Source organism: Vulpes vulpes, chromosome 7 (genome assembly GCF_048418805.1).
Source record: "Vulpes vulpes isolate BD-2025 chromosome 7, VulVul3, whole genome shotgun sequence".
NCBI lineage: Eukaryota > Metazoa > Chordata > Mammalia > Carnivora > Canidae > Vulpes > Vulpes vulpes.
Window position 1 is genome coordinate 120532074 of NC_132786.1, and position 22035 is coordinate 120554108.

Here is a 22035-nt window from a genome sequence, read left to right on the forward strand (position 1 = left end):
TCATTTTTATGTATTTAGACTTCAATCTCCACATCTCTAAGACAACTGATTTGGATGAATGGTGTCCCTTTTAGCTCTATATTTTTAGTAACCTATAAAGCCTGAGCTGCCCTTTAAGGTTGCTTCTTTAAAAAAATAAAGGGGGGGGGGGCAAATAAGTCGCCATGTGGTCATTTTTTAGTAAATGATTTGGAGACATTTATTAACTTGCCTCCAAGCCTAAAGTTATCTTTAGGGGTATCGAAGAAAAACTATTTTATTCATTATATCATCTATCCATTTCAGATCTTATACCTACGCTAACAACATTATTCATCTTTATTTCTTATGAAGGTGCAGCCAATTCTTCAATTCAGCTATTATAACCAGAATACAATCTGTTTCTTTTTGGGTCTAACTTCTTGTTGAGGCAGGTTAATGAAGAGTTTGTGGTTTTTCCTCTCATTAGGAATTCATTTTGGCATTGACAACGCTTCACTGATCATTATGATTCCGGGCGCTGCTGTTGATTTGGCTTCGCCATGGACCTGCCTGGGTTGAGCGCTCGTTAAGCATCTACTCACAGGCCGCCCCGGAAAGCCCATTCCTTGCTGGAATGCAGGACACACTCTCTCCCTGTTCCTGTTGACTTTTTTCACAGTCAAGATTACTCATCACAGCTGAAGACTGAACAACAATAGATGGGAAACGGTTTCCACATTTTTCCATTGGCCATAACCACAACTGCTTTGTAACCAACGCTCATGAAGGAAGAGCTAGATGAATAGCAGTCCTCCAGCAGTCTCAGAGGTAAGCGGGCACCGCACAACCCGGTGACCCTGACACCACTCTTGGCTAGCATGTCATGCTTCTTCACACACAGTATGTTCAAAGAATCTACAAGTGGGTTTTGGCAGAAATAAAAATTTTAAAGCCCAATTGTTAGAAGATCTTTAGAGTTCTAATAATGACTAGCCGGCATAAGTAATGCCAACGTTTGTCACATTTCCCCTGCCATATAATTGAAACTGATCTTTAAAAAAAAAAAAATTGAAAAAAATTAAAAAATTAAAAATTGGGGCAGCCCGGGTGGCTCAGTGGTTTAGCGCCGCCTTCAGTCCAGGGCCTGGTCCTGGAACCTCTGGATCGAGTCCCACGTGGGGCTTCCTGCATGGGGCCTGCTTCTCCCTCTGCCTGTGTCTCTGCCTCTCTCTCTCTCTCTCTCTCTATGTCTATCATAAATAAATAAATCTAAAAAAAAAAGAATTTAAAAATTGTATTGCTTTTTACTACCAACAATAGCCTGTCCTTTATAGTTCTTTTACATTTCCATATATTCTAATTAGATAATCAACTCCAAGGTTCCATCCTCTATTGCCCGTTCTCCTCCTCCTCCTTTTGTGTCTCCGCCCTTATGGACAGATCGCCAAAATGTTTCCTGTAACCTGTGCCCCTTCAGATAGATTGTCAGATTTTTTTTATTTCAAGTCCTCATTTTACTTTTTAAAAATTTTTAAAATTATTTTTCTAATTTTACTTTTTTTAATTATTACTTTATATTTTTTTTAAAGATTTTATTTATTTATGAGAGACACAGAGAGAGAGAGAGGCAGAGACGCAGGCAGAGGGAGAAGCAGGCTCCATGCAGGAGCCTGATGCAGGACTTGATCCTGGGTCTCCAGGGTCAGGCCCTGGGCTGAAGGCGGCGCTAAACGGCCTCTCATTTTACCTCTGATTGCATATGGAGCCACAGGCCAAAAGACAGTGGATTTCTTGACTTCTCCATAGCCCAGATGTAAAACTACTGCTTATTGTTCCATTCATCCTAGGCGTACGTACGCTTTATAAAAAGATTAGCAGCCGCACATTCAGGAATAGAGGAAACATGTGCAAATAATTGCTAACGATTTGTTAAACTTCACATCGGTTCCTAGAAGAACCAGGTCTCCTCTAACGCACGGGCAAGTGCATTAGAAAAAAAAAAAAAAATTAGAAAAAAAAAAGTGCAAAGAAAAAGTCCTCCATGACAAACTTGAAGCTCCCACTAAATATCCCTACAACTGTAAATATTTTTACGCCTTTTGGAAATGTGGCACAACGTGTGGGCATGAATTTCCAGAAAGTTCCAGAAAAATGGGCGAAGCCTGCCATTCTCCTTTGCTTCCGAGGGTTGGGGGGCAGGGTGGGGGGTGGCTTTCGGAAGCGGCGGGGAAACTTGAGTTCTGCGTGTCCGTCTGTCCGGGCCGCCAGGTGGGAGCCGGCGCGTGGCACCTGCCCCGCGCGCGCAAGTGTGCCTGCTCGCCGTCGGGGGCGCATCGTGCCCAAACGTGCTGGGCCCTTTGCGGTCCCTTTCCTCCCGGTGAAAGTGGGGGAGAGCTGGGCCGGGCCGGGATGGGGGATGGGGGGGGGGAGGCGGGAGGCGGCTTCTCCGCGGGGAGGAGCGCGATGCCCCGCGCCAGCCCCGCGCCCCCGCAGGACGCCGCCGCGAGCCCCCGGGGACGTGCGCCCCGGCCCCAGGCCACCCCCCCGGGGCGCTCCCCGCGCGCTCCCCGCCCCGCGCCGCCGAGCCCCGGGATGTGCCCGGACCCGGCGCGCAGGTCCCGGCCGGGCGCTCGCGGCAAGCCCCGGGCCCGCGGCCAGCAGGCTCCCTCCCAGCCGCCGCCCCCCGCCTGCGCCTCCCCGCCCCCCCCCCCCCCCCCCCCCTGCACAATACAAGATCTTCCTTCCTCGGTTCCCTTGAATAACAGCCCAGGGACACCTCGGAGGCTTCACCAGCCACCGGCCAGCATGTCTGGGGGCAAATACGTGGACTCCGAGGTAGGAGCCCCCGGGGCGCCCCCACCCCACCCCTCCCCACCCCACCCCTCCCCTCCCCACCGCGCTCCCCGGCGCGGGCACCTCCGAGGAACGGGCCTGGGCGGGGAGCTCAAGAGGGGGCAGGAATGTCGTCCAGGCTGCTCTTCGGAAAGGGGGGCCGGCGGGCCCTGAACCGGGGGGGCTGAGAGTGGGGGCGGGGGCGCCCCGGGGTCCTGAGATGGGGACCGAGAGCGCGCCCCCGGGTCCTGGGCGGGCCCGGGGCGCTGCCTGAGGTCGCGACCCGCCCGGCCCAGCCCCTGCGCGCTGGGAGGCTGCGGGCGGGGACCCGGGGTGCGCCGCCATCCCCCCGCGGTGCGGGGACGGTCCCCGCGGCTCCGCAGGGCGCCTGGACCGGCTGGCACCGCCCGGAGCCCTTGGGCCGCCTCAAGAACCCTTCCAGCACCGGCGCCCGGCGGGGGTGTTTGCAGAGCGGGGACCTGCCCTCCCCTCCCCTCCCCTCCCCTCCCCTCCCGTCCCGGCCCCCCCAGTACGCGCGGGGATCCCGCTCCCCAAACTCGCCCTCCGCGCCGCGCCCCGCCGGGGCCTAGGAGGGACCTGCGGGAGGTCGGGGGAGGTCGGGGCGCCGGGCAGGTGCGAGGTCGCCGTCGCCGTCCCGGGCGGTTTGCAGGGGGCGGGGTTGCTGCTCCCGACACGGGCGCTTACGGGACGCGGAGCCCCGCGGGGGCGGGGGCGCGGAGATGCGGTGAGCCCGCAGGTGTCGGGAGGGGCGCCCCGAAAGCGGCAGGAAGGGGGACCCTCCGGGGGGCCCGGGGTTGCGGCCGGGCCCGAGGGGGAAGCCCGAGAGCTTACGGGGGCAGCGTGGGGAGGGGCGCCCGCAGCCGGGGACGGGTCCCCGCGGTCGCTGGGGGGCGCGCGGGGCGCGCGGGGCGGGCGGGCGGCGCCGGGTGCGCGCTGACCCCTGGCGGCGGGCGGCGGGCGGCGGGGCCGGGGCTCCCCGCGGGCACCGAGGGGTGTGGTGTCCTCGCCTCCATCCTCTTAAGCGCCGGCGGCGCCCGAGCGGCCAGTTGGCGGGCGACCTCCAGGGCCGCCGCACCGCTCGTCTTCCTTTTCGACATTTCTTGCCTTTCTTTGGCATTGCCTTTTTTGACATCTTCTTCCCATCTCCGCCCCCCCGCACCCCGCCGTCCCCCTCCCCACCCCGCGCAGGGGCACCTCTACACCGTTCCCATCCGGGAGCAGGGCAACATCTACAAGCCCAACAACAAGGCCATGGCGGAGGAGATGGGCGAGAAGCAGGTGTACGACGCGCACACCAAGGAAATCGACCTGGTCAACCGCGACCCCAAGCATCTCAACGACGACGTGGTCAAGGTAGGGGAGGCGGCCCCGCCCGCCCCGGGGCGCTCCGAGCATCCTGCGCTACCTGGGCCCGCGCGCTGCCTCCTGGGCTTGAGGGCGCGGGGCCCCCGCAGCCCCCCCACCCTGCCCTCCCGCATCACCCCCGCCGGCTAGTTCGGCTGGAATCTCCCCAACTGCCCTCCTCCCTGAACCCCACTTCTCCCCCGGCCAACACACCTCCAGATCTCCGCGACAGGTTGGCCCGCGCTCCGTGGGCGAGTGAGGCGCTTGGCCCTGCGGGGCACCTCTCGCCTGTTCCCAGGCTTAAACTCCAGCGAAGGGGGGCGCCCTATTGCACCTAGAATTAAAGCAAGTAAGGTCACTGTGTAAGTTCTTTGTGGCTCGATGACCTATGGGATACCGAGTGGGCAGGTTGTCCCAGCTCAAATCAAGGAAACCTAAAGTTATTTTCTTAACTATCATAAGGGAGGTAAAACTGCTTCAGATTGAGGACAACGGATATATATTATATATCACATATATGGAGAGAGAGCATCTTAACTGGGGGGGAAAAAAGTGGTACTCGTGCAGGGCCAAGCTAATTTCCACAACCAAAAATAAAGAGTGCTTCTGGATTTCTCCCATAGACACCCCTAGCTAGGTATATAAAGTCACTTCTTTAGTGGCTGCCTGGGTCAGGCTTCCCCGAGTTAATGAGACACTCAGGCTGGAGTTCCTTTTTGTATTTTCAGAATGTGTTTGGTGATTTTTAAAAAATAATAAAAATAAGGCATCTGAATGAGCTATTGGCCAAACTTAGATTTGAGTCAGTGATTAATTTTTGATTATCATTATATTATTCAACTTTGACCCTCTTAGCAAATCAAGTCAGAGAAATTTATTGTCCGAATCCATCTGGATTGGGAAATCATGGGCCTGAGCCATTCTTGGCAGAGGGTTTTCTTTGAGGAGTGGGGAGGGCCGAGGAAAATCCTGGCCTGGAAGATTATAGCGGGAAGACCCAGCTCTGCACAACTCCAGAACAGCCAATGGGGCAGATGAGCAATTTCTACCTACCCAGTCTCCTATCTGAGACTGGGAGGAGCCATAGTTCAGAGACTATACACATTTATGAATAATTTATTTCAAAAAGGGAAACAATTTAACCTGTAACTGGAAGGAAAATGTAACTGTCAGAATTGACTCTCTTGGCTTGCTGGTAGAGGAAAAAGGAAAATTGGAGCATTAGTAGGTTTTTCTACTAGCCAGATTATGAAATATTTAAAAGCAGCAGCAATAAAAAAAAAAGTAGCTTATAAACTTGAAATTAGAATTGCTAAAAACGATTTACTAAAAAGGGTCACCTTAAAGAGAGGGAAAGACATTTTTGCTTTTTCTCCTTCTCATGTAGCTTTGGACAAGAAGAAGAGATGCCAGGAAAAGAGGCAGATTTCAGAAAGGGCTGGCTTCATTGGAGCCTCCCTGTTGTTCCACCGCAGTGTGAGTGGGGTTCCTGGAGCAAGCAAGCCTCCCAGGATGAGTCAGAGAGGCCAGCAGTGTGCATGTGGGTCTCCACACATAGCATGACTAAGCTGAGAAAGAAAGGCCCCACTGGGAAAAGAGACTTCAACGCAGATGGAAAAAAGGCATAACAGGCTTAGAGGAAATAGCAGTTAACAGAATAGCATTTCAAAGAGCAAGTGTGGGGATCCTCATATTAAAAAAAAAAAATTAAAAGGAAGAGTTACAGCAAGCTCCTGCTGGCCTAGAGAAAGCAAACCCCTCCCATTTGCTCCTATGAGCAAAACAAGACAGACAGAAAAATCCACCTTGGGAAGAATTTGGTAGGCCCATTTACTCAGAGGCCTAGTTGAGAAAGGACTTTGCAGGACTTCCTGCAGAGAGAGGCCCAGGCTACAAGTCCAATTTCTGTCCAAAGAGTGCCATCTGCCAGTAGCCCAGGAAGGGTGGCCTATAACCTGCAGAGACTCCTGTTTTAGAAGTGCTTTTCTAAAAAAAAAAAAAAAAAAAAAAAAAAAAATGCTTTTCTATGAGTCCCAGCACAAACATGATGACAGAAACAAGTATGACCCTCTCCATGTTACACGGCAGTGAATAAATTTTCCTAAATTTTACTTTTGACAACATAGACTTCTTAAAATAACAAAAACATCCAAAGTTTTACTGTTAATGCATGGTAGCTTAAAATGTCAGGTGATAATAAAGAAACAGTGATCGAGGTACCAAATCAGGTATGGAAAGTTCTGTGTAAAAGCAAGCAGCTCTGTAAGAGCTCCCTTTGCCAATTCTATAATCACTAGCCAGTTGTGGCTGTTTCCATTTAAATTTCAAGTAGTTAACATTATTATAATTAAAATTCAGTTCTTTAGGAACACTAGCCACATCCTGAGTTCTCAACACATGAGGTTACTGGCTCCCAAACTGGACAGCACAGGCTTATAACATTTCCATCATCCTGGAAATTGCTTTTGGACAGCGCCAGACTAGTTCTTTACATTTTAAAAAGGCTCTTATACCAAGTTTAGAAAAAGAACTCTAGATGGAGAAGAAATGAAACCCTGATGTACAGTGTGAGGCGCAGCATGGTGTATCTGCGCAGTATCCTTTCAGTCTCATAAAACGGCTACTTAGGGAGAGAAAGAAAAGTCAGCAGATTAGTCTAAACAACTTAATTCCAATAAGTTCGGTCTCCTACCTTACCTAAAGGTCTGCTGTACTATATTACATCCGTATAGACATTTATCCCAAAATAGTAGGCTATGAATGCTTTTTAAAATTTCCTCTGATTAAAGCGATGACAACTTCAGACCCTTCATTCTCCCTCTGAAATTTCTATGTCTTCTTTTTATTTGTAAAAATAAATACACATTTATTTTTGTATAACACAAAAATATATTTGTGTTACATTTTCATTTGTATGTTTACATACACATTTTCATTTGTATGTTTACTATGTACTTAACTGGAATTTCCATATAAATAAAACATCAGATTTATGATTCTGACATCGTATTAGCCACCAATAAATTAATTTCTTAAACTCACCATATGCTAGACTATACACTGCACGACATACTACAAAGGATAATTCCTAAAATAAGTTGTAGCAATCACAAGGGTTAGAGTTAGAGAGACAAGATGCATACGGATAAAAAAGTTTTAAAAAATACACTACAACACAATACTAAGTCACTAATGGATCCTTTTTTGCTTTGACTACTAGGAAACTTATAGTTAGATTTTAAGTTTCATTAATATGCATTACTACCCTCTCCCACTCTTGGTTTTGTATTTTCACTTTCTTTTTTAATTGACATGCTGTTTTATGTGGTCTCTACTGTGAACCTTCTCATTATCATTTTGGTAATAGATCAAACATAAAATAAATCAAAAGTAAGCAGATTTAGGGAGAGTGGGGGGGAATAAAAAAAGAAAAAAAAGTAAGGAGTACTGAATATTGAATAATAAAAAGGTTTTTAAAAAGTGAATGATATTATGTTGATCTTGGTAATCAAACAATGTAGGTGTACATCAGGTCATCACATTGTACACTTCGGGGTTTTTCGGTTTTGTTTTCGTTTTAAGATTTTATTTATTCATGAAAGATACACAGAGAGAGGCAGAGACACAGGCAGAGGGACAAGCAGGCTCCCTGCAGGGATCGATAAAGGAGTCGATCCCAGGACCCCGGGGCCACGACCTGAGCTGAAGGCAGACACGCATCCACTGAGCCACCCAGGCGTCCAACATTGTACACCTTGAATACATACAATTATATTTGTCAGTCATTCTTCAATGAAGTTTTTTTTTTTTTTTTTTAAGTGAATGGTATTGGTAGTGTTAGGGAGATCCTACTGTGGATAGGACAATGGGGTCGGGGAAGGAAGATGGATTCTAGATAGTTTAATAGAGAAGGGCATGAAGGAGTACAGTCTGAGTTGGATCATGAAGGACAAACAGAATGCAAACAGCTGAGAAAAGCACAGGAGGGCTTCAAAATAAGCAAGGCATGGAGATGGGAATGTCTCATACCGGGCATGATGGAAGGTTTCGTAGCCCATTTTGATTGAAAGCAGAGAATTCACGTGGCGGAGTGGTAGGTCATAAAGGTGAACAGGCTGATCATGGCCACTTGGCAGAGGCCTTTATCCAGCACTCATGATAAGTTTGGACTTTATCATCTCAACAGTGAGAAGGCAAGACTTCAGGCTTGAGTATGACAAGATGAGGGTGGGCTTTCTCAAAGATGACTGGCTAAGCTACAGGATGTAATGAAAGGTAGCCAGTCTGGTTGAGCAGAGAACAGTGAAGACGTAATTGCACTGTGGTCTAGACATGAAAAAGAAGGACAGTGAGCAGTGGCACTGGGGACAAAATCAGAGAAGCATAAAATGACAGAATTTTAGAATTGGAAGAGAACATAATGGCTCCCAGCCCAACTTCCAATCCCTTGAAAGAAATTTAAGGGCCATAAAAGCTCAAAATTTTATCCATGTTTTCAGACGGTCACTGTGCAAAACAGATATTTTGAAATGTATGATAAAGGGAAGAATGGACAAGATTATGTGATTCATGTAGACTATTGCTATGAGGGAAGAAATGAATTGAGATGATTCTGAGATTAGTCCTGAGAAGAATCAGAACATCTGAGAGAAGACTTCTGTTTGAAAATAAAAATATACATTTGTAACTTTCCATCATAAAACTTGAATATACTCATTCTTAAATATGCTCAAACACAAAATTTTCTTTGGCAGCCAAAAAAAAAAGTCATACACATGGTAATCAGATCGGTTCTGATTTCAAAATGACATCCCAACGTCTTCTTAATCTTTTTCACCTGGAAGGCATCCTAAAGTGATTGATTGATCTATAATGGCAATTACAAATTCCATATTTATTTGATATACATATAATCAAAGCCTAAGATTTAAAAGATCAGATTGTCTCAAAGTCCTCAGCACCCTGTTAATATTCTCTTCCGTTGGAATTGGTATTGGTTTCGTTTGTCTGTTTGTTTAGGAGACAGCTCCACACGATGGTGAGTGGTGACGGATATTTTGCCACAAATGAGATCATGCACGGATTTCAGAATCCCCTGCTTGTAAAGGAGCAGGATGGTCATTTTTGGCGGGAAATTTTCTCACATCGCTGAGCAAAAAACAGTACTAAAATGAGGGATATTATTTATTCTTAAGCATCCGAAAACACTTTCAACAATGATATACATTTTAAGTGATTCTTAAAACAAAGTCTCTTCTTTCTTCTCCATCTCCTGTCATCAAAAAATAATTTGAATTATGAAAAATACCTTTGAATTATGAAAAAGCTCATGATGTGGCTTATTCTTCCAATTAATAGCAGTGTTGGCTCCATTTTAAAAGGGCTTACAGTGAGAACAGCTGCAATAGTAAGCAGCATCTGGAAAGTCCAGTAATTTGAAAAACCACCTGCTTATGGTCCTGCCCACTCAAGTCCATAAAATAACAGACTTTTTCATATTCTGAATGAAGCTGCTTTTCAGTTTGCCCTACTTTTCAACATAAGTTCTCTATGAGGAAATACCCACAGAGAATTTGCCCCTACAAGAATGGGGCTGTGTGCACTGACCTGTGGGGTTCTGGGCCCTTTCATGATCCTTCTGGCTTGGTTTGTGTGGGGAATGGGAAAGACTGCTGTTTTCATACAAAGATTTTTTTTTTAAGATTTTATTTTTTTATTCATGAGAAATACAGAGAGAGAGAGAGAGAGAGACAGGCAGAGGGAAAGCAGGCTCCATGCAAGGAGCCTGATGTGGGACTCGATCCCAAGACCCCAGGATCACACCCTGGGCCCAAGGCAGGCGCTAAACCGCTAAGCAACCCAGGGATCCCCACAAAGATGGTTTATGCCAAGAAGCACACGCTGTCTCTTCTTCTACACTCTGGACCTTGTATATTATGTCCTTTACGGTACCCTAAGGCCATGGAGAAAGAGATTTGCATAGTATACTTCTTTTAAAAGAAGTTCCTAAAAAAAAGAAACCCTCAGCCCCTAGACAAATGCCTGACATATACCCTGATAGAGTGGGAAAGTATTGTGCCAAGATAAGAAAAAATATTTTTGTGAATTTTGTAACTTTCTCCTCTAAAACTTGAATGTAATCATTCTTAAACATGCACAGACACAAAATTCCTCTTCTTTTAATAGTCAAAGAAAGGCATGCACAGAGTAATCGGATCAGTTTGGGTTTCAACATAATGGCCTATTGCTTTCATGATCTCTTTCAACTAGAAAGCATCTAGTCCCATTAGTGTGGGACTGGACCCCAAGGAAGGAGTAAAGAATGTCAAGGCCAACAGGTTTCTTTCCCTCGGTAGTCCCTAAGAATTAGGCTTATAAATAGGGATCGAACTTCTTCAGCTCATAAAAGCTAATAAACTCCAGCCCTAAAAATATTTTGGGCAAGCTATTTTGTTTCTATGCTTCAATTTATCTAACTATAAAGAAAAGAATGAGAGTCATTCTCACATGATAGCACTCCCTCTGAAAGTCATCCACCTTTCAATAAATAATTATTATGCACCGTGCTGGTGGCTACCGTATGTAACTAGATATGAGCACTACTCACGCGGAGTTTATAGCTATTTCCTTGCTTCTCTTTATACAGTTTCCTTTGCAAACTTTTGTTGGAATTCTTTTACCAAATTCCACTGTCTGCTAAAACTTTATAACCATCAGGGCTTAGTTCAAAAAATGACTCATCTATAATGTCTCTAATTGTTCCTGAGCCAGTAATCAAGGCATGGGCAAAATAAGAAACATATATATATTTTTAAGCAATTTGCCTCTGTTCTGGTCCTACACGAAATATGATTAAATTGTGGGAAATATTTCTGTTCTTCTTTCATATTCTCTCTTCCTGTATTGGCTCTCAACTTCCAACATTTGTATTGAAAACTTGAAATTTGCAGCTCTTTAAAAACCCCACAGACTCTTTACAAACCCAAGAGGGCTTTCAAGTGTGGCTAGGCATCTGAATCACCGAGGAATTTTTGAAAACACAGGTGCTTGAGCTTACTACACAGATCTATTAAATTAGAATATGTAGGGCTGGAGCCTAAGGATCTATATTTTTCAAAGTTCCCTATATAATTACATTGTGAAGTCAGATTTAGAAAGGGTGGCTTACAGACATACACTCTGGGTAGTTCTATCCTAAGAAAATAGAGGACTGTAGAGTAACACTACATAACTCTAGACATTGTCCTTGTCAGAAGAATATTTGAAGGTCAGGCCAGTTTGAACTCGGTCAGAGAGTTCCGAAACACCATGAAGGGCTCCCAAACCAACTTTGTTCAATGGTTCTCCACCCTGTGAGGCCACTTGGGCTTAGAGCCAAGCATAAGCTTAGCCTTGCAGGGCCACCGGGAGTAGGTTGTCCCATACAGACAAGGTAATACTGATCAGCCCTGAGTAACTATGAGGGGCACTATCGATAGTGCCCTTTCCATATTCAAAAGTGTCCTAGCATGGAAGAAAAATTATATGGTCACAGATGGATTGGCAATGGTCTGTAGCTGATTCCTGTAACCTGGAAATACATGAGAAATCCCTACACACACTAATTTTTAGCAGAATGGGCATAATTTCCACGCGCCAGTCATGGCATGCCTTTGTTTCCTCGCTACTCTCCAGCATGACCCCTCTCTTGCCCTTCATCACAGCCATCAAGCCGCACTATAACTTGAAGGAGGCGCTCTCACAGGCCAACCTACTCTACCCTCAAATCTTGGTTTCTTTCCTTACAACATAGGGTTAATGAAAGTGACATCCTTCCATCACATATGTTGTCAGCTCCTCCATCAAAGATTAAAATGTTTAAAATAGTTTTAACTATTTTTCAGTTAGTCCAGGAAACATAAAATGGCATGCTTTCACACGAACCATTGTTTAGGGTGGGGGAAGTGTTTTTAATTTTGTCTTAAAGGAAATCTGCATGATCCATGTACTGTGCAACTACCAGGGGAATTAATTGGTGGAACAGATTTACACCTGCAAGGAATACATATTTCCTGCCTCTCATGGGAACTATGTTGATGTTTCAGATATAAAATACATCTTGTTTTCTTTATTGAACCTTGAGAAGATGTCTTCTTGTCATTATTTCATGGCAGGGGAAATACATATTCCTAAAGGCATAACCAAGCTTCCCCTTTAGTCATTGTCAGCTGTGTAGGTAATTAAGAGCCAGACATTTTTAATTTGGAGGAGGCTTAAATTTTGATGCTATGTGTATGTGCTTAATAGCACTTAGAGCAATTTAAAAGTGAATTTTTTAAGAATTGCATTTCAATTTTCAATTCCTGAGCCCAGCAAAGACACTACAGTACAAACGGGCATTGATAGAGTCTACATAAAAAGACAAATTGTGTTTAGAGACTGCACTGGATCATGTCCTTTTTGTTGCGGATTTCAAACACAATTACATTTTCTTACTTACAATGAGTAACCAGAAAAGATGCTGATATCTAGACCCAAGTAGAGAGAAAGTGGAAGTCTGAGAGAAAAAAGAAACACAAAGAAAGAAAAAACCACAAGGCCCCTTCTCCCTATCCTGCCACCCCCTCTGGGCTGGACTGAGCATTTTGCACATGCCAACTTCGGAATCCCCCCGTCTATTTCTTTGCACAATGCTACCGTGTCTGAGGACAGTGTGGCCAGAGCAAGGGACACAAGCAGGACCCAGATCAGCAGAGGCTTTGGTGCCCTGCCAAGGCATTTGTCCCCTTATAGGCCACAGCAATGCACTGAGGCATTATTAGGCCAGGAAGCCAACTCATGAGGCCATTGCTAATAGAGAGGGCTAACTGTAAGCAATGGGGCCAACCAAAGAATGCCAGGTGGGCAGGAGAGAGTGAAACAGAAGATGGGATGCTTCCTCCAACATTCCTACAGGCTCACTCGGAGGCAGAGTCCTCCTCTGTTGACCCTTTGAGGTGGAAACTATTATTATCACCATCACATTCACTTTGTAGATAAGGAAACTCAGGCTTAGCCATTTACTCGGAACTACGGAGGTAAAAAATAGCTAAGTCAGTTTGAATCTAGACAGTGAGACCCTAGAGCCCAGGTTTTTAACCACTGCACTCCAGCGCCTCTCTCTCTCTGCAGCAGTAGATCATAATCCAAGTAGACAGTGGTGTCACCATCGTGCAGAAAGAGATGGCTGTGTCCTTAGAGTGGGTGGGCAGCATTTAGCAAGGGGGATTCCAGACGTCCCCTGAGTTGGGAATGACAGGCTTATAGCTCTAAGGACAGACTCTAGATCCTGGCAGGTAGGCTGGGGAGGGAGAGGGAAGGACCAACGTGAAGACTAATGTAAAATCTCAGACCTCAAGAGATCTGGATGCTGGCTGAGTTCCCAATAAGCCAGGGAGGATCAAATCTCAAAGACCAGAATCGGGGTACAAAGTGGGGGAGTGGTCTCAGTGATTAGAAGTACATCGCATGCCCAGAACCAGACAAACTGCAACGCTGGCTTGTGCTGAGTCACATGAGTCTTTAAAGCCCTCTGATGGTCCAGGGAAGAGTCTAGGGTGTGGCGAACCCTGCCTGGGTATGTGGGGAGGAGCAAGTGTGAGAGAAGGAAGCAGGTCCTGACAGGCACTTTGAATTTAACAGCTTCATTTAAGGCTTTCCTTTTACCTGTTAGATTTCCAGACATTTGTGCCATTACAGTAATTCATTGTGAAAACAGAAAACAATTGAGAAAAACCTTGGTTTTGTGCTAGTGGGAGAAATGCCTCTTTAATCCTGCAAGTAGTTTCTCTGAGACTTCCTCCCCAGTAATTATGTATTTGTTCTCAAAAACAAATGCCAGAAGTAAGGAACAGACTTAATAGGGCATTTTACAAGGCACCATTAATCTCTCAGAAGAACAATTGAAATGTTCCGTCAATCATGACTCACTGTTGGCCTTTTCTATATGATTAGCAGTAATAATATATAGCTGGAAATGAGTCTACCAAAATATGTCAAGGAAATGGAATTGCATCCATTGGCTCTCACCACCAATTATTTTGGTTAGGCCCACAGATCTATCCCTCACTTGATCCTGAGCATCATGCTTTTTAGTAAGGAGAGAAAGTTTTTTGTTTAAAATAGTTAATAACCACCAATTCCCCAAACTATTTTGAGCAAACCCCCACATTACTCTTGCTATAGAGGTGAGAATGAGAATCATTCTCTAATAATGTGCTCCCTTAGGAAGGCCATTCAACACATACTTAGGAAGCACCTGCCCCATACCAGGCGCAGAGCACGTCATGAGTCCTACTGCCTGCCTCTCAGAACTGCAGCCATCCGCCAGGGCTCACCTGAGACATGGGGGCTTCTGTTAGCCCTTGCTGACCACCCTCACAGGAACTGGCCGTCTCTTCTTTTCACTCCCACCTCATTTTTTAATCTCTATTTTGGCATATATCACAGCCATCTAAGTCTTCCACTTCTCTGTCCCCAGGCCCCTCCCCACTTTTCCTTCCCATTGCATGCCTGAGTCCTTCAGAGTAGGACAGTGTCACCCTGATGGCCCCAGAACCGTGGCTGCCCAGTACCTATCTCAGGGTGCCTCACTAAGTCTGCCATTAGAAATGGATGTCAAAAAAAAAAAGAAGAAAAAAAGAAAAAGAAAGAAAGAAAGAAAGAAAGAAAGAAAGAAAGAAAGAAAGAAAGAAAGAAAAAGAAAGAAAAGAAAAGAAATGGATGTCAAATTGAATCTGCTGAAAAATCTGAAATTCTTCTTTAAGTAACTGAATGTCTCCTGTGAATGAAAAGACAATAGGATTACATCATTGAATGTCTTTCTTTGCCCATTTTCCTTATGGCAGCCACATTTTTTTTTTAAGATTTTGTTTATTTATTCAAGAGACACACAGAGAGAGAAAGGCAGAGACTTAGGCAGAGGGAGAAGCAGGCTTCCCGTGAAGAGCCTGATGTAGATTCGATCCCAGGACACCCTGAGCCAAAGGCAGATGCTCAACCACTGAGCCACCCAGGTGTCCCTAGCAACCACATTTTAAACCTTCTAAGAAAAAGCATATCCAAATAAAAAGAAATCCAGAAATACTCTATTTACCAAGGTAAAGAGAAAACATGTTCTGTGCATCTATTTACTATGAAGAGTTTTATATTTATCTCTTGTTTGAGGAGAACATAGATGCTTCTCTTCTGAGCCTTCAGTAAGCAGGCTATGGCACCTGGATGGCCGTCTGGGGCCTGGAGGATAAGGCTCATCTCCTAAGTATCTGGCAGGCAGGGCAAGCAAATTCCCAGAATGCCAAGAGATCCCATCACTGCTGCTTGGCATTGCCCACTGGGGCAGAAATGTGAAGACTGACAGGTGGATCTCAGGCCACATGAGAAATTCCTTGCAAAGAGAGAGGTGGAAGGACTCCCTGTCAGACTACCTATATGCCTCTGGACAATGGCAAACATCAGAGGTATGACTAGGTCAGGAGACAGCCTTGAAGAAAAATCCAAACTTTGCACACCTGAAGGAGACAACAGCTTTGAGAAACCCAAGCTTCTTTTTCCTTCTCTTTGGCTTTATTATTTCTAGATGTTAAGTACCCAGAGCTTTGAGATGTTACTAGCTGGGAAATGGTGACCATTAATATCTACTATCCCAACAGCATAGAAGTTTCTTTGTACCTCAGAAGTGGTCTTTCATAGATCTCAGATCCCTTCTCAGAAGAAAAAAAAAAAAAACAGATAAAAGACATAGATGTCTCTAGAAAAAAAAAATAGACATCATTCATTTCATTGTTGATGTCTGTACCAAGTGAAACAAATGTTAGCTTCTTCTCCAGATATGATTCTCTCTCTCAACTCTTGTGGATTTACTGTAACATGTATATAAGTAAGACTTCTCAATTTGACTGCAAATAGTTTCCCTATCAACAAGCTAAGTATAGGAGATCAGGATCATTATTCAGTTAAAGACTAGGAAATAACCACTAAAAAAGGATGATGATGTGTAATGAGAATTTTAGATGTGACTAGTATCTACCACACAGCCAGGACCACAGGCCTAGCACATTTAATATTTTACCAGTGACAGGAATAAACAAGTTAAAAGGACCCACAACCTATAAATGACACCATTTACAATGACTTTGTTAACATCTGTGATAAAAATAACATCAAAGTGACTTTGACAATACCAATAACCCATAAAAATAAAGACCTATATACAAAGTGAGATAATGTTAAATGACTAGAAATAACAAACATAGATATTAAGAAGAAAACAAATAGGTAAATTTATGGAAAATAAGAAAATATCAGAAAAGGGTTGTCATTTCTGGGAGCTTGGGGTGTGGAAAACCAAGACGCTTGGTGAGTATAACGGATATGCTCGTAATTCCACAGTTCCCAAGGGACCAAGATCTCCACAGTGATAATCACTATTATAAGTGTGCCCTTAAATGAATCCACCGTGCTCCATTTCCCTCGAGCAATAGGGGATGCAAACTAAGTCCACCAGTTGTTCATAAATAATAACCACCCCAATAAGGTAACGATAGTTTAAAGGAAGTGTAATGGATGGAATCAAAAGGACACTGCAATCAGAAGAAATGTCACCTACAAGATTCTCTACCTCATTTGCTCTTTGTCACACTTATTAAGAATGGGTTCCTATGTTGACCTTATGAGGGAAGTAGAGATGCTAGAAAGATCCTAAGGAAGAGCAAAAGTAAAGACATAAGGGATGAAGAGAAGCCCCCAGGTATGGCTGAGGAGGGACTGCTTTGTCTGGACAGTTCGTTAGAAGAGCTGGAAGGAAACCTGGGATGAGAGTTGCCTTCAGGTATGCCAGGTTATTAAGAGACTTACAGGAAAAATCCCGCTCAAACACAGTCACCATTTGGGAAAAGAGAAAGAAGGAAGGGTTTTACACTTTTTTTTTTTTAAATGTATCCTAGAAGAAGAAAATCCACGTAATAAGAGTGGTTAACCCCAGGAATGTGTCTACGATAATTGTGTGCAAAATCCCTTACCTGTCTATGTTAATTCTCAAATCCCTCCACCTCTACGATTACAGTTAGGTGTATAACAACATGGGCGTACCGCCTCACAATTAAGCACTGGCATACGTAGGAACACTTTCCTCTACTGCAGCAGGATACCTGGTTTGTTTGGGGGCAAAGAGGAGTTAGGACAGCATGGTTTTATTTTATTTATTATTTATTTATTTATTTATTTATTTATTTATTTATTTATTTATTTATTTATTTTTGACGGCGTGGTTTTAAACAGTGGTTGAGAATGCAAGTGGTAAACAGCTGAAAGTAGAACACTGCAAAATGCATGCATTGTATGTACCAAAAGGTCAGTATGAAACATTATCTTTATGGCAAGCCTGCCCATCCACTCCCTCCTACACGTTGCATATTCATACAGTTTCTCAGCTTGTATAAACCCCTATTGTGATTTAAACTCATGAGAGAGAGTATGGCTCCTGCAAAGGGTGGCTGTTTTGTGACTTTAACCCTTACCAAGCTATAGATCACCCGGGGAACATTTTAAAAATACTGTTGTGTCTATCCCGTCCCTAGAAATTCTAGTTGAACTGATCTATGATGGGGTCCAGGCCTACGTACTGTTTTGTTTTGTTGTTTTGTTTTGTTTTGTTTTGTTTTGTTTTTGAAAGTTCCCCAGGTGAGGCTAATGTAAAGCTGGAACTGAATCTGTTTCAGACTCTCAGTTAGAATTTCTTAAAAACATATGCCAAGAGAAAACTTTCAGGACCATAGGACCACAGTGGGGGAAACTATTACTTCTTTAGGTCCTCATTTTTGGGGAATCCTTCGCATTGTTATTGGAATATGATATTGTCTCTCAAATTACAAAAAAAAAAAAAACCTTTTGGAACTCTATTGTAGCAATTGCAAAAGACAGACATTGTATGTGGAATAAATCTCATGGCACTTACATAATCCAGGCCTGTTCTTTCCCCTTTCTTTGGCTTGGTTTTTCTATTCTCCTCAAGAAGAAGATCATCCGGTTAGAGTGTCATCCCTATGTCCCTTTTTCTACCTGGGTTCATGGCTCAGGCATACTAACAATGGAGCTAACAACATGCACTGGTTTTTCTAATGGTGCAGAGGCCACAGGAGGCTTCAGTGGACCTAGGGACAGGCAGCTCTCCTTCATTTCTCCAGTGCCTGACACAGAGAAGAGATTTCAAGTCACTAAGAAGTGCTTTAGTGATGCCAATCACTCTTCAGAGCAGATGGGGAAACTGAGCCTCAGAAGAAATCTGAATTCTAGCCCTCTCTTGGACCCTGACCACAAGTGTTACCTTGGGCCTTGGAAATGTCACTTGGACCCTATGGACAGCAGTTTCTTCACCTATAGCAATGAAGAAGAGGCTAGATGGTCCCTAAATTGCTCTCATTCTAAAATCCTGTGATCTAGTTGACCAGTATTCACAAAAGAGTGGGAGCCTGTAAGGTGCCTGAAGTCCGTTCAGAGAGAATTGGTGGAAGACTTCTCATCCATACTACTTTCATTACCTTTGTAGATTTTACCAACTGTCATCCTCAGTCTTAATATTCAGGCTGTGGGGTTTAGCTAAATCATCTTTGAAATACTGAGCTATCAAAAAACAAAAAACAAAAACAAAAAAAAAAAAGAAAGAAAAAGAAATACTGAGCTATCGACAGAGGGCATGTTGAAAGCAAATATACCACAAATAAATATTTGAGAATAAAGAGACCAAGAGCTGGAGTTCATTTCCCCTTCTCATTTGTTCTCAGAACTCTGTGGTCTTCCCTTTTATTGCCCTTGCCTCAAAATTGGGCTGTTACTGTTCTTAGATCAGAAAATGGGTTCCAAAGTAGGTTACAAACTTTCAGTAATCTTTTTTTTTTTTTTTTTTGTAACCGGCTCATTCCTCTTAGTTCACACAACAGAGGGCATCATTCCTTGCAACTTCAGTTAGAGTAATGGTCTTAAAAAGGTCTAGCTAAATAAAAATTGCTCAGACTTTCTGAGTGCTGACAGTTGTCAAATTCACCAAGTTCGTGTGGCCACATTTCTGAAGCTCCTTTAACAGCCCATCTGTGAGCAATAAGATCAGATGACTAAGAACTACAGAGCAGAAGCACTGTTACTTTGAGTCAGATTTTCCCATTAGCCAAGCTACAGTTTATTTCTCTCTGACCCATAAAAAGTTTCAAATTTAGGGCCTCGTATGATTTTAATCCCACCACTTAGCACCCAGGCTGTATGATTCTGAAGGTAAACATGAAGTTGTTTGTATTCCAGACCACCTGAACGTTCTTCAGGAACTCCTCAGCAACCTAAGCAGAGCTATGTCTACATCTGTCGGTCTGAACCTAAATTTCATGAGAAGCAAAAACTGAATTGATCTGACTTCTCTGTCATTTAGTCACCGTTGATCACTAATTTACCAAAATTACCGTGGCTGGGTTAGAAGAAATTAATGCAATCAATAAATGCAATTAATAACCCTTGGACAGGATAATAAGACGTTCAGAACTTCTTTCCTAAAGGAGATTTTATCAGGTTGGTGCTCTTGTAAATAGAAGAAAGAGAGAAATATAACGTCGCAAATGGCAGCATTCATCAATTCGTTCATTAATTCAGCAAGTATTAACTTAGTATACTTCAGGGAGCTTATAGTTTAGTAGCAGAAATATTTCTCTCTGTGTGTGTCTCTTTCTCTCTCTCACAAACACTCACTCACTAGCTCACACCATTAAATAAATGTCGGAGAGGCTGATAAAAACATCAAAGTGAGAAAAGACTTCAAAGACCAGAAGTCTTTGAAGAAAGAACATTTAGGTTAACACATGACCAATAATGCCAATATAGCCAGGTGAACAGTGATGGAAAGAGTGTTCCAAGAAAAACCAAGAGCAGGCGGGTAGGCCCTAAAGCCGGGAAGGGCTTGGGCCTTTGTCCTGAATGAAATTACTCATAATTCCAGTGTCCATTCAAATGATTATTGATTTGAGGAAGAGCAAGAAAATGAATTCCTTTTCCTTAAAAGTTAAGGTAGTGCACCACAGAGGGACGCCACCTCTCCTTGGTAAGGATTCCTGAGTGAGCTTGAACAGCCAGAGGCCATCTCTATTTCATTTGCACCACTCCCTTTTCAATGACCCATAACCAGCTCATCAACTCTATTCTGGCTCTATTTCCTTGTTTGGCTTCCTCCATCCTCAAAAAGTAGGTGCTTCATACATATTGAATGAATAAGTGAATGAATGAGCTCACGAGGCCACCGTACTATAAACCAAAAGTTCCCGGAATAAATATACAAGCATTCTAGGCTATAAATATTTCTAAAGTTCAGGTCCTATCTCATCACATCAAAATTCTGATTTTCTGGAGCAGTGGTTTTCAATTATGCCCCCTTTCCCCTACCCCAGGGGACATTTGGCAACGTCTGCAGTTATCTTCAGTTGTCACAATTTGGGGGGTACTACTGGCATCTAACGGGTCGAGGACAGGGATACTGATAATTGCTTTACAGTGCACAGGACAGCACCCTTATCCTCACCCCAAAAGCAAAGTATTATCCAGCCCCAAACGCCAATGGTGCTGAGATAGAGAAACCCCATGGTAGAGGTTGGGGGCTGTGTCTTGGGAGCCACATAATGGGCTGTGATTATCCTTGCTTAGACCTGACAAGAACTCTAGTTTATATCCTTTTCCTCGCCGGCCTAGCAATGTTCAGACCTGCAGAGATTTATTTCGTTCACTTTCTATGTGTTTAATAAACAAACTCCCAGCACTGGAGGGAAAAATATTCCAGCAGTGAGGTAAGACGAAAGCTATTCGTAACCCTAGTTTGACTTGACTGAATGGTAGGAAACAACCTCTGCCATCAGGAAGTGAAGTGTAGAAGCTGAAAAGCAGTTAAGATCGTTTAAAAAGCTCCGGTTCAGACAAATGTCTGTGCAGACCAATGGGTACTTTGAAAACGGTGAAGACATTTCCGCTTCTTGTGTCTCTGTTAGAATGGAAAGAGCTTTTATTTTCTTTACTGTGGTAATCACTCATGTTTGCCCCGTGACACACCCAGAAGTTTAAAAGAATAACAAACTCCCAAGTGTAAACACAGAATTTTGTGAGCAAGTGAGGCCTCCGGATGAATCCTTGTAATTGCCTATTTGGATGGAGTAAGATTCCCTTGCATTAAACAAGGCAGGACTTCTCCATTAAGAAAGAGAACTTCCAACACTTCCAAGGGCTGGAGTTACTTCTCCTCAAGGATGGCACACTTAAGTGCCCCCAACGTGTCACTCCTTCCTGTTCAAGTTCAATGCTTCAGTCTCAGGGCTCCTATCATGAGCCCTTGCATGGCCTATTTTTACCACTGTTCACTGCTCCGTGTCATTCATTTGGTGACACTCAACATTAACAAGTGCCACCAAATCGATACCAGAAGCCGGAAGATTTAAATAAGGAATCAAAAGATATGCAGCTTGCTTTGTACTGAGCCATCTGCAACTAGACACTGTTTGTGATCCTAAAAATGTGAGGCCATGTGAACTGAAGAGATGGTCCTGGGTTCCTGAAGAAGGTTCAGAACCAGCAGGTTGCAGGTACACCAAATGCGGTTATAGATTTCCACCTGGGATCCCCCCGAAAGAAAGGGTGGACAGCCTACTTGAGGAAATATGAAAACACTCTGGAACCCAAAAGTCGTCTCATCATGGAGAACAGTTTTTAGCTATTTTTCCAAGAGGCATGTAGTCATTTCCTAGGGCTACCTCAACAAGTATCCCAAACTGGGTGGCTTCAAGCAATACAACTTTATAGTCTCATGGTTCTGGAGCCTAGATGCTCAGAATCAAGATGTCT

The 22035-nt window shown here is 44.1% G+C and overlaps 1 protein-coding gene across 2 annotated transcripts in view; it reads left to right on the top strand.

Annotated features, from left to right (window-relative positions):
• The first annotated feature begins 448 nt into the window (after window positions 1-448).
• Window positions 449-22035, top strand: part of CAV1 (caveolin 1) — a 36301-nt gene continuing 14714 nt past the window's right edge. Inside the window, exons 1-2 of one of the 2 annotated variants that reach the window (XM_072764848.1) lie at window positions 449-789; window positions 4003-4167. In XM_072764848.1, the coding sequence (XP_072620949.1) occupies window positions 760-789; window positions 4003-4167 (195 nt within the window). In that variant the 5' untranslated portion in view covers window positions 449-759. Of the gene's footprint in view, window positions 790-2548; window positions 2797-4002; window positions 4168-22035 lie in introns of those variants that run through there. The other variant, XM_072764847.1, reaches the window with a different exon arrangement.